The 12,464-nt window shown below is 40.2% G+C and overlaps 1 protein-coding gene across 2 annotated transcripts in view; it reads right to left on the minus strand.

The window, feature by feature from the left end:
- Positions 1 to 9,667, minus strand: part of LOC148356588 (actin nucleation-promoting factor WASL-like) — a 30,001-nt gene extending 20,334 nt beyond the window's left edge. Inside the window, exon 1 of one of the 2 annotated variants that reach the window (XM_088347262.1) lies at positions 9,138 to 9,667. In XM_088347262.1, coding sequence (XP_088203388.1) covers positions 9,138 to 9,242 — 105 coding nt within the window. In that variant the 5' untranslated portion in view covers positions 9,243 to 9,667. The remainder of the gene's footprint in view (positions 1 to 9,137) is intronic. The other variant, XM_088347261.1, reaches the window with a different exon arrangement.
- Positions 9,668 to 12,464: the final 2,797 nt, after the last annotated feature.

Raw genomic sequence — 12,464 nt, forward strand, 5'->3', positions numbered from 1 at the left:
ATCATAACATTAGTTTTTCAATCAAGTATGTGTGTTTGTCATTAAGAAAGCGCTTGAAAAGCACGCTAAAGAGGAATGCTGAGTGATCAGCTGTGGCTATAACATTAGTTCATCACACTCTGTGTGAAATGACTCCGCCTTTTTTATTCTTACCAATCTATGGACATGTAAACGAGATACTTTTATTGCGATTAACCATATTCTTCCGAATATCACATGAATTGAAAACTGTTATGCGCTTCTACTACAAAGCTTCCTACAGTGAAATGAACTGTCAAACTCTCAACGGATAAAACGGAAGACTAACGTACAGAATATAGGCTAAGAGGTCATTTCACCAAGGTCAATTATTTTCAAATTGCTCAAAAGATTTATAAAATATAAAAAGGTATAAAAAGTGCAAATTCTCAGTGTTTAACTAATTTATTACATGTCCCCCAAAATTAGATACAAAGTCGGTTTAGTAATGTTTACGTTAAAGGGGGCAATTTACGGGACTACACCAGCAAGCAGACACACAGAACGATTTTGAGAGGGGTGCCGGTGTGGGAAACGTTCATTGTTGTTGCTCATTTCTTTTTTTTCCCCCAATTTTTTTTTTTTTTTTTTTTTTTAATCAAATGGCAGATCGGTTTGAATCTTGGCTGCCTGAAAAGTTTACAAATAATGCGGGAGTGTTAATTTTTTTTTATGCATTAAAAAAAAATCCCCCCAGACTTTCTTTTTTAACTAAATGTTTTTTCCCCGCGAAGGAGTGAACCAGCGATAACTGAAGAGCGTAGTTGCGAAGGGTCTCTGTAACCGTAAAACTTAGAGTACTATCGCTCACGAAAAAATACTGAATGCATTGCCGTATTAACCAGTATAAAAAGGTGGACCAGGTTATAAAGCCCAATTTAAAACTTTTAGCGAATTTGGGGGTTTTACATGTGCCCTATCGTCCAGAAAATAGTCAGATTCCTCAAGTCTCCTCAAGCTTCTCTTTCAGTTTTACTTCTGCCAACAAGTATTTTTTAGTGGGATGCTTGACAAAAATATAATCACACACGCTGTAACGGTATACTGTATATCACAGCAGGGGCGGTCCTCCAAAAAAGACAAACTTGGGCCCAGTACAAATTTCCAACATTCTTGTGCCAGCAAAAAAACATCTATAATTCGATATATCTATTTTCTGGTAGCTATTGGAAATTCAAAAATATAAAATAATACAGACGTTCCTCTACTTACAACCATTCGACTTAGGAAGAACGGTAGATACGAACATTTTTTTCGGGATGTCGAAAAATATCCGGATATTGCTGTAAGTTAGATTTTGTACTGTGTGCACCTTTTTCCGAGTACAGGACAGTACTGTAGTGCTTCTTTCTGCCAAGTGGCGCTGTGAGAAATCACCCAGCATCCACCCCGAAGAAGAAATCAGTCTTCTACTTCCTAGTCTGTGTGTAAACATACTATACTTTATCTCCAGCGCACCAAGAACTTTTTTATTGTCAATTATCTCGTGCATCCATTCAATATGGTTGGTGTTTAGTGCGAAGAAGAGGCAAGTCGTTTCTTTTGAAATGAATAAGTGGAATAAGAAAGACTGATGCGGTTGAGAAAATGGTTGGATCGCTTTTTCCCGCCCACTTTCTAGCACGATGGTGGAAGTACCCTAACTCTTGAAGCCCATCTTCCACAAACAAGTTAAACCTTACTTTATTTATCTTTATAGAACATATTATATATTAAATGTTTATTTTTTAAGTACAAAACAATACAGGTCACTTAAACATACTTATATAAACCTTAAACAGACAAAATATGGCACTAAGCAACTTACGAACAAATTCAACTTATGAACGATCGTCCGAAACCTTGTTCGAATCTTGTTCATAAGTAGGACAGCGTCTGTATATATTTTTTGTATAAGAATTTTATTGTGCAGGGAAACGGGGTTCTTTACTGTGCATATGACAATAAACACTTTGAATTGAATTTAGTTTAAAAATAGACTCATCACAGAAACATCAAGATCGTTCTAAAACAAGATACCGGGAAAACAAAGCCGTCGGCTCACCTAAGTTCTCTTGCTGCCATCACGTAATGATACGTAAACCATGGTCTTCTTACAACCGTGAGTGTAGTAAATCCAGGAGAGTAAAATATTTACAAATACAGAATAGTAAAAAAATGTTTCTCTATGCCGTAGTGCAACCCAACGTGTGATTCATATTCATCTTTTTCGGCCAATTGCAGGCTTTGTTTCGCCCCTTTAGCCTATGCGAGCCTGTGAATGATTAAAAGGGATCCGCCCCCTTCAAATCCAAATAACTTTAGCCAATAGTGACTGATTCAAATGATGATTGACACATTGGTTAGGAAATGAAACGCCGGTATATAAATCCCAGCATACACCGCGGACTACTTCGCCTTCGGGGGGAAATCTAGTCGGCGGCTGCTTGCCTTAGTTACAAGACTTTGCGACTTAATATTGATCCATATATAAGGCGCACTGTATTATAAGGAGCATGGTCAGCTTTTGAAAAAAATAAAGGCTTTTAGGTGCGCCTTATAGTGCGGAAAATACGGTAAATCTTAATATTCTATTGCATAAATTGGATAAAATTAGCAAATTGTCTGCTGAGGTCGTCGGAAGGATTTGCATTGTTATTTAGGAGGACAACAACATGTGGCAATAAAACAACCTTACAATTGTGTCACAGATTGTTAATGTTTTAGGACTCAAAACTGTGGAGGTGTGAGATGCATGTTATGAAAAAAACAAAACATATTAGGATTGGCAAAAATCGAGGCCGGAAGGTGTGACTTTTTTCAAAGATCTGGGGTTGTGATTGAGAACTAAAATGTGAGCGGTGCATGTCTAGTAAAGCAATTGGATGGTCTGAAGTTTCGGGCGCATAGGTGGTCGGCAGATTACTTTACCTAAAGATCACACAAAAGATTACTTGAATGGGTAGGAGAAATTCCACATTCTTCGATGCATCACAATTCTGATGTGAATTAATCTGAATCGACTAGTAAATGTCAAAAATTCGATTATTAAAATATTGTATAACAAAAAAAAAAGAATGTTATAAGTAGCTCGGACACTTAAAGCAAGGTCACGAGAATGGGGAGGTCTTTTAAACAAACAACTTTGCATTCAATTGGAAATGTTTGGAAGCAATTTGCTATCTGCAATGTCAATAGCAGATCACAACTAGAGAAAAGCAATGTTATGCCCGTTATGTGCTGGAATATCAACCCAACGGATGCGTTTGTTGACCTCGTGGTCTGTATTTGCTGACCTGCCAGTTTAGTCGGAAAGTGAGTGTGAGCTCATCCAGGCATTACTACCTGACATTATTTCACTTAAAATGGACGCGCTGTATTAGCGTGTGTGCGGCACAGTTCTGATGTCATGAGATCGAACCTCCTGTGTGGAATTTGCATGTTCTTCCCGTGCTTGCGTGGGTTTTTTCCGGGCACTACGGTTTCCTCCCACATTCCTTAAACATGCATGTCAGGTTAATTGGCCAGTCCAACTTGTCCCTAGGTGTGAATGAGTGAGCGAATTGTCAGTCCCTGTGTGCCCTGTGACTGGCTGGCAACCAGTTCAGGGTGTCCCATGCCCACTGCCCGAAGATAGCTGGGATGGGCTCCAGCATCCCCGCCACCCAACTGAGGATAAGAGGTGCAGATAATGGATGGATGCCCTGTAAAAGACACCTACGATCACACTCAGTGTTTTATGGACGTCTCTCCTAACGATGTTATTTACTGACTGTGCTTTGTATCATGGTTAATTGTAAATTAAAGGGTTGCCAATTGCTCCCCTTACGATTACAAATCCTTATCATTAAACTATAAAAAAAAAAAAAACAAACACAGCACCTATTTACTCCAAGTCGGACATTAGAATAGCATGGCAATATCACCAAATAGCAATGACGTTGTCGTCTGCTACCAGTGTCCAAGACAATCTGGATTAGAGCCCTAATAGGCAAGATTGGTCTTTTTTCCCCCAATAAAAATGTTGTACGGCGTACACGTTTTGAAAAAAATCAAAAAAATTATAAAAAATGTGGAACATGCTTAAGTCGATCTGTCACTTTTCCTTGCTGCTCATGTTCAATCACTATTTTAATGTGTTTTTCGTGATCAGGAAGTTCTTTTTTTCCCCATTAGGTATTTAGGATTCACTTCAATGCTTTCAGGAGGTCGAGGACAGTTTAATACGTTTTCAATTATTTCATATTGGGAAAATTCACTCGTTACATGAGCAATTTGAGCACTATCCTGGAACGAATTAAGCTCGTATGAAGAGGTACCACTCTGTATTTCATACCTGTCAACTTTTACGTTTTTGCCGTACAAAGTACGTCTATTATGCATTTTGAAACGTGTACGACGTACAAGAAAATCTGTATGGAAAAACGCAAATTTGTCAATGATGGGTACCATCCGGTAAACACAGACTATCTCCAAACGGCAAATCAATCAAGTCAAACGAGTTCGCCGCGGTAGCCTCTATCTCGGTATTGTTTTTTTCCGTTGAAAACGTAGTGAGCGGTTTGACGCTACTGTGCACATGCATCTGACGCCTCGGATTTCATGTGGTAGTTATGTAGTGAAAGGAAGTCAGTCTCTTTTTAGAGAACTGGCTTTTTCGGCTCAACTCATTAAAGAGAGCCGGCTCTTAAACGGCTCACTTGCTTTGATGCATTATGTTACGAATCAGTATTGTTGTATAAAGAAGTTAAGAAAAAAAAGGAGGTATAAAAGGAGAAAATGTGGTTGTCCCTTTAATCAGAATATTACCAACAATAATTTAATGCAGAAAATGAATTAATAATTTTAATAAGAAAATGTATTATTCTACTGAATTATATTTGCATGTATTTTTCCTTCTACATTGAACGTCCAAGCTCCTTAATTTTTAAATTTATAGTGTAAGATTATTTTGTATTTTGTAAGGGAAAATACGACATGATTCAACATTACGGCGCGCATGGATGCAGGGGCTAGTTGCTCTCCAGCTAATCTTCTATTTATTACCGTTCTCTTGTCTTTTTTGGTTTCTTTTTTGGACACATGCGTGGCCAAAAATACTTACAGTAGGGACGAACTTATTCGTTTGGGTGGGCGTCTAAATTTCGGCTTTTCGGGCACTTTTTACACCGCCTATGATATACTGAACGAACTTCAAAGAGATCCGGCATCCTTGTGGACAACTATTCCTCCTAATAAACGACGACAACAGCGCCGTAAAGACAGAAAACAGATGTGTGAAGCGTGCGAAGTCTAAGGAGCAAGAAGGACGCGAGGATGTGACTAATTCCACCATTCATTCCTCGCCGGACAACCGACGCTTTAAACTCAACGCTTACGAACGGCGACATCTTGTGACGATCCCTACAAAGACTACAAAGACTTCAGCTAAGTCAAATGATTACGCAAAGCTAAAATTTGGTCTTTTAAATATTAGATCGCTTGCTCCTAAAGCTTTACTTGTTGATAACATTATTCGTGATTATAAACTAAACTGTATCGGTCTTTGTGAAACTTGGTTACGCCCGGATGAGTATTTAGCGCTAAATTATGCTTCACCCCAGACTACGCGAGTAGCCATGTAGCACGCACGTTGAAAAAGGGTGGCGGTGTCGCGCTCATTTCTGAAAAAACGCTCAAATTTAATCCTCATACCTCTAATAATTACAAGGCGTTTGAGGCTCTTGTGATGCGGTCCTCTCTATTGTCAATTTATGTAATAACTATCTATCGCTCACCTCGGCCATACACAACTTTCTTAGACGAATTTGCTGAACTTTTGTTTGAACTATTAACCTATGCAGACAAAATTATAATTATGGGGGACTTTAACATTCATATGAACTCCCCACTCAGTTCACTTACTATTGCGTTTCGGTCTCTAATTGATGCATTTGGTTTTAACCAACTGGTTGATTTGCCAACCCATAAAGATGGAAACACGCTAGACTTGGTTCTGACTCGAGGAATTTTAACCTCAAACATTATGGCGTTACCGTGTACTACCGTTATCTCGGATCATTATTTAGTTACATTTGAGGTGCATGCTAAATGTAGTGCTAAAAAAGCTGAAGGATTTAGCGGACGCAATATAAGCACTGGCACAGTTTCTGAGCTCTTTGAACTCCTTCCTGGAGCAGTTGCATCCTTTCCTTCATACAATGGCTCGATTGACTCACTCATGAATGAGTTCAATACTACCCTGACTAGTGTCCTGGATTCATTAGCGCCCATAAAGCTTAAATCACGTCCTAAAAGACGCACGCCTTGGTTTACTGATGAAACTAGAACCCTTAAACAAGAATGCAGGAAATTGGAAAGAAAATGGCGCGCTACCAAGCTTGAGGTTTTCCATCAAACCTGGTGTGACAGCTTGTTAAAGTATAAAGCGGCTCTTGCCTCTGCAAAATCGGCCTACCTTTCGAAGGTGATTGCGTCTCAAAAGAACAATCCCAAAGTCCTTTTAGACACTGTAGCATTGCTTACAAGGCAACAGACTATCGCAGATAGTTCGACGCACTCTGCTCATGACTTAATGGTCTTCTTTACTAAGAAGATTCAATGCATACAGGAAGAAACTGCTAAAGACATTATTAATACCACACATATTAAAGGGCTGAAATCTACAGATGCACGACAGGGTGGCTGTCCAGGGAAATTGTCCAGTTTTAGTGAACTGTCACTTGATGATCTCAAACAGGTGGTGAATGTGGCCAAACCGACGACTTGCCAGTTCGACCCGCCCCCAGGTTCACTTATTAAAAGTATTTTTGGCGTCCTTGGACCTTCAGTTCTAAATATTATAAACATATCACTCTCCTCAGGTGTAGTTCCAGCAGCTTTTAAGTCCGCTGTTATTAATCCCACACTGAAACGACCCAACCTTGATCCAGAAATCTTATGTAATTATAGACCTGTGTCAAACCTACCTTTCCTTTCTAAAGTACTTGAAAAAGTAGTGGAACAGCAGCTGAATGATTTCATATCCGAGAATAACCTTTTTGAATCTATGCAATCAGGATTCAGGGCAAACCACTCTACTGAGACAGCTCTGATTAAGGTAACAAATGATTTCCTACTGGCAATGGATTCTGGCGCTTCATCACTTTTGCTGCTGCTGGATCTTAGTGCTGCTTTTGACACAGTGCACCACAATTTCCTACTAGAACGGTTGGAAAAATGGATTGGTCTCTCAGGAACCGTCCTCTTGTGGTTCAGATCCTACCTCTCAGATAGGACGCACTGTGCGAAATGACATCTGAGCCCTTTAATGTAACCTGTGGTGTTCCACAGGGTTCAGTGCTTGGCCCCCTTCTTTTCAGCATTTACATGCTTCCATTAGGTGATATTATTCGCAAGTACAATATCAGCTTCCACTGCTACGCAGACGACACTCAACTATATCTTCCGTTGGAGGAATCTCCCACACTAAACGGTGGAAATTTGGAGGCCTGCCTCATTGAGATAAAAGAGTGGATGTCACTCAATTTCTTGCGTCTTAACTCTGAAAAGACCGAAATGTTAGTCATTGGTCCATCTAAATGCCGTGACTTATTCTCAAAAACTACTGTGAACATTGACAAATGTCACATCACACAGAGTAACTCAGTTAAAAATTTAGGCGTCATATTTGACCCTGATCTATCCTTTGAAACGCATGTAAAGAAAATTACTAGAGCCGCTTTCTTCCATCTTCGTAAAATTGCTAAAATCCGTTCAATACTGTCTCAGTCGGATGCGGAAATTATAATTCATGCGTTTGTTACCTCCCGTCTCGATTACTGTAATGCACTACTCTCTGGTCTCCCGAAGTCTAGAATCAAGTCTCTTCAGCTGGTACAAAATGCCGCGGCAAGGCTTTTAACTAGGACAAAAAAGTACAATCACATAACACCGATTTTGGCTAACCTGCATTGGCTCCCAGTTAGCCTTAGATGTGATTTCAAGGTTCTCTTAGTATTATACAAAATCAAACATGGACTGGCTCCCTCTTATCTTTCTGAGAGTGCCGGTCTTCTGGTGATCCCAAGAGCAAAGAAGTGTTCTGCTGGTTCGAGAGCGTTCTCCATCCGGGCACCGGTGCTGTGGAATGCTCTTCCCCCTGAGATCCGATCTGCAACCTCAGTGGAAATGTTTAAATCTAAGCTTAAAACTCACTTCTACTCCATAGCATATGAATAACCTACTCTTCTCGTCGGCTGAAAAATAGTCTGCGTAATAATCTGTGAAGCCCTTTGAGACTCTTCGTAATTTAGGGCTATACGAATAAAAATGACTTGACTTGACATTTTGTAAGGGCATGGAGCCGTGGGGGTTGACAGGTATGGTATTTGTCCTCTCGTGGAAACAATGTTTCTAATTCTAGCAGTTTTCACAGCTGAGGAAGTAAAATATTCACGTCATTTCAATTCAGAAAGGGATTCAATTGACTTAGTAACGTTTAAATTACTCGACTAATCTATGCACCTCTACTCCATTGTTACATAATAAGGAGGCAGGAACTGGGGGGCTGGAAAATTAAGATAAACGTAAGGGACGGAATGGAACACTGACTTATTTGTTCCTCTTATTTTAGAAAGGTGGCATAACACTGTCGCCAGACTGGTCGAGCAGGACTCTTCTTCAAACTTTGGGAATGAAGAAGTGTGTGCGTGTAGGACGGGTTGAAAGCCCCGACGATTTCGCACTCGTCAGCGCGGTCCCTTGCCAAGTCTTGTCGGCACATTCCTCTCGTCTAGAGGACACACTTCCCGAAAACAACCCGGGCTTGGATAGCGTTATACAAAGCTAGCAAGTAAACACACTAACGAAACTTTTACTGACTGGTAATCGAATAAGCAGGTGAGATAAACGAAAACTTTGGAACGCCGAGGCCTTATAACGTAGATTAAAACTCATGGCCGGGGTCGATTGCGGATGTCCCGAGCAAGATTCGACGTCGCCGCCCGCCCCTTCTCGCGTCCCCCGCTGTCAAAACAAACCAACTCTCGCCACTTCAAAAAGAAAAGAGATCTTAAAACTTCAATGTCGCTTTACAGGAAGCGTACCGCTAATATAAAACGAACGCACACTAAAATCGGGCGGCTTGAAAGAAAACTTACGATGCATTTCCTGCCAAGGTGGTTGAAAAGGCAGTCGTTCTCTTGGGGCGTCAGCAGCATGGAACCGACATTTGTTTGTCGTTGCTGCTTATGAGGTCCACTCATTGTTAACCAAACGATAACGTTTACTTTACGAAGGTTAACTGTGTCCGGAGAGATCCATAAACAATCCTCGGGTCATCCGTGGCCTTCCTCTGTCCGGTGCCTGCTCTTGACCGGAGTCGCTTTCACGCGACTGCGGTTTAAGAAGTGTTGAAGAATAAAACGTCAAATGTATTTTGTGTTATAAAGACAATCAAGATTAGAGCGAAAATCGGGCCAAATAAAAAAAGTTTCCTGGGAAGTCCGGCTTGCCTAGGCGCTCACAGGCAGTTTCATCCAACATGGCAGTGTAGGGGCGAGTCCATTCTTGTTGAATAGGGGCGGTGACGTCTTCCTGTGGCTACGTCCCACTCGTTCAAAATTTAAAAAGTAAGCTTAAAAATCACCATATACGATTATTTCCTGCATTAAACAATATTTCATTATTGTTGGTGTCAAAAGTGTTAGAATTTAGACTATACCATATGTCAAATTATCATCTTTAGGTATGGTACGATCCTCTCAGCCCCTGGCTTTTATGACTGGAATGTGTGCAGTGCAGAATGGGAGGAGATAAGACACAAGGTGCATGTGGCCAGCACAATAGTAAGGGAAATGTGAGAGACTTTGGGGTGCAATTAATGTAAATCTAAAAGCACTTTTGGAAGACAAGCATTCCAATATTCTTCAAATAGTATTATGCTGCCCTATTCTGTTGTAAAAGAGGATCCCTAGTTTCCTTTATCTTTTCTTCCCAGCTTTGATAAGACTTAATTTTCTCCCTGGATTTTGAAAGCTCCTTAGATGATTCATCACAATGCACTAAATATAGTTCGTTATACACTGTAGAAAAATTAAGAATGCTCCAGTTACAATAAGTACCCTGAGGGGGATGAGTCAAATAGTCCTCTGTATGTTCTCGAGATCGGGGTTTTTTAACTGTTGGATTGGGACCTAAAATTGTGCCAATCAACTGAAATTGTGCCAATTAACTGATGATGGCTATAATTTCCTCCGAATGCAAGTTGACACCCACCATTTCACACCACAGAAAAAAGGTAAATGGTCAATAATAATATGTATTGTGCTTTTAATTAGAAGACCTACTAAGGGTTTCACAATGTACTTCACACTTTACCCAATCACACTCACCCCGATGACCTGAGGCAGCCATGCAAGGTGCCTACCTGCCTATCAGGGGCATCAGGGGTTTATTGTTTTGCCCAAGGACACTTTAAAATGTAACTGATCAAGGGCTATACAAATAAAAACGACTTGACTTGACTAACTCTGAGGAGCCGGGAATCGAACATCTTAGTCCCAAGACGGCGGCTCTACCTCCTAAGAGTCAAATGCAGTGAAGTTGTATTTTATAACCAAGCTCAGGTAGATAAAACATTTACAGACGCTTCTTACTACCATTCGACTGATGCAAAACGGTAGATACAAACATTTTTTTCGGGATGTCGAAAAATATCCGGACATTGCTGTAAGTTAGATTTTGTACTGTGTGCACCTTTTTCCGAGTAGTGGACAGTGCTGCATTGCTTCTGTCCGCCGTGTGGCGCTGTGAGAGGTCATCCAGCATCCACCGGAAGAAAAAAATCTGGCTTCTACTTCCTAGTTCGTGTGTAATGTAAACACACTGCACTGTATCTCTAGCACGCTAAGAACTGTGACATTTTTATTCTTTAATATCTCGTGTATCCATTCGATATGTTTGGTGTAAAGTGTAAAGAAGAGACGTGCAGTTTCTTTGGAAATGAAAGTGGAATAAGAAAGCTTGATGCGGTTGAGAAAATGGTTGGATCGCTTTTTTTTCGTCCACTTTTTCCCACAGAGGAGGAAGTCACCTAACTCTTCCAAAAGTAAGTTAAACATAAATTTATTTTTCTTTACCGTCAAGTCAAGTCATGTTTATTTGTATAGCCTTTAATCACAACGAGTCTCAAAGGGCTTCACAGACCACAGAATGTCAACGTCTAATGTGTAGCTTTATTTTTCAGTACTATGCTTTATCATTCAGCCTGATTTGTAACGTTATAGAGCATATTACTTTATTAAACGTTTATTTTTCAGTTTCAAAACAATACAGGCTACGTATACCAGCCTTAAACATACTTATACAAACCTTAAACATACAAATGTTTTGTAATTACATTGGAAGAACAAAAAGTAGTTGATTTACATAATTGAACTGTTTCCAGTTTCCGCGTCCCCCACATGGGTCCATCATCTTCAAAACCTTAACAGTCATCCTGCTTTTTCACCATGGCATATGATTCAGAAATGAAATTGTTTAATAGTCATTTGCAAATACAAGAGTACTGTAATTCTTTGCCTGTGTGAGTCATACTTATTTCAACAATAAGCCTGCGGATATCTTTGCAACATGCTCAGTCAGGCTCATCAATGGTTGTTACACACAAAATGGTGGTGAGGTGGAAATAGAAATAAAAATCTATCCCAGATGTGTTGTTTTGCCTCATTTATGTGTACTGAAACACACTTCTTGTGTTTTTGTACTCCGTTTCCAACTCAAGTGGTTTTCAGTGATTTGTCCAATGTCCAAAGTTGTCCCTCAGGGAGGTAATAACATGCTCCGGTCTTCCATATCTTGGGATTTTACGTAAACCGTTTCCTTCTTCAGGCAGCACTAATGTTATATGCGTCACATTGTTGCTCAACTAGTAATTGACAACGCCTTCTTTATAAGGAACAAATTACATTCACCTTTACAACCCTTTGTTAACATAAGCTGGATATAGACACATTACCTAACAGATGGTGGTATACTGTATAGTCTTCTCAGCCTTTGTAACCTTTTAAACAGTCTCCTCCCTTAAGACTAGGACCAGCCATGTCCACTCCACGCATCAGCCCGGTATTGCAGTACCTCCGGGAACAGTGCATTCGCAATGATCGCAGCAAGGCTTTAAGGCTAGGACCTTAGCTTGGCCTTTTGGCTGAGAGTAAGAGTCCCGGCTCCTAGGCTTTGCAGCGTATTATGAACTGACCGATAACGGATAATGGATAATGAATAAAGAAGACAGAACAATAACCCTTAACCCCCCCCCCCCCCCCCCCTTAGTCTTACGAGAGAGAACTACAAAGGTAAGACCTATCTTTTGGTGCTCCACAAAAGAAGTTAATTTTAAACATTATAACCCCAGCTGACAAATCTCTCACCATGCATAGTAATGTGATTGATATTGTCAAGCTGTTTACGTTTATTTTCGTTTTGTT

This window comes from Urocampus carinirostris, chromosome 11 (genome assembly GCF_059441175.1).
Source record: "Urocampus carinirostris isolate Australia breed hairy pipefish chromosome 11, RoL_Ucar_1.0, whole genome shotgun sequence".
In the NCBI taxonomy this organism is placed as follows: domain Eukaryota; kingdom Metazoa; phylum Chordata; class Actinopteri; order Syngnathiformes; family Syngnathidae; genus Urocampus; species Urocampus carinirostris.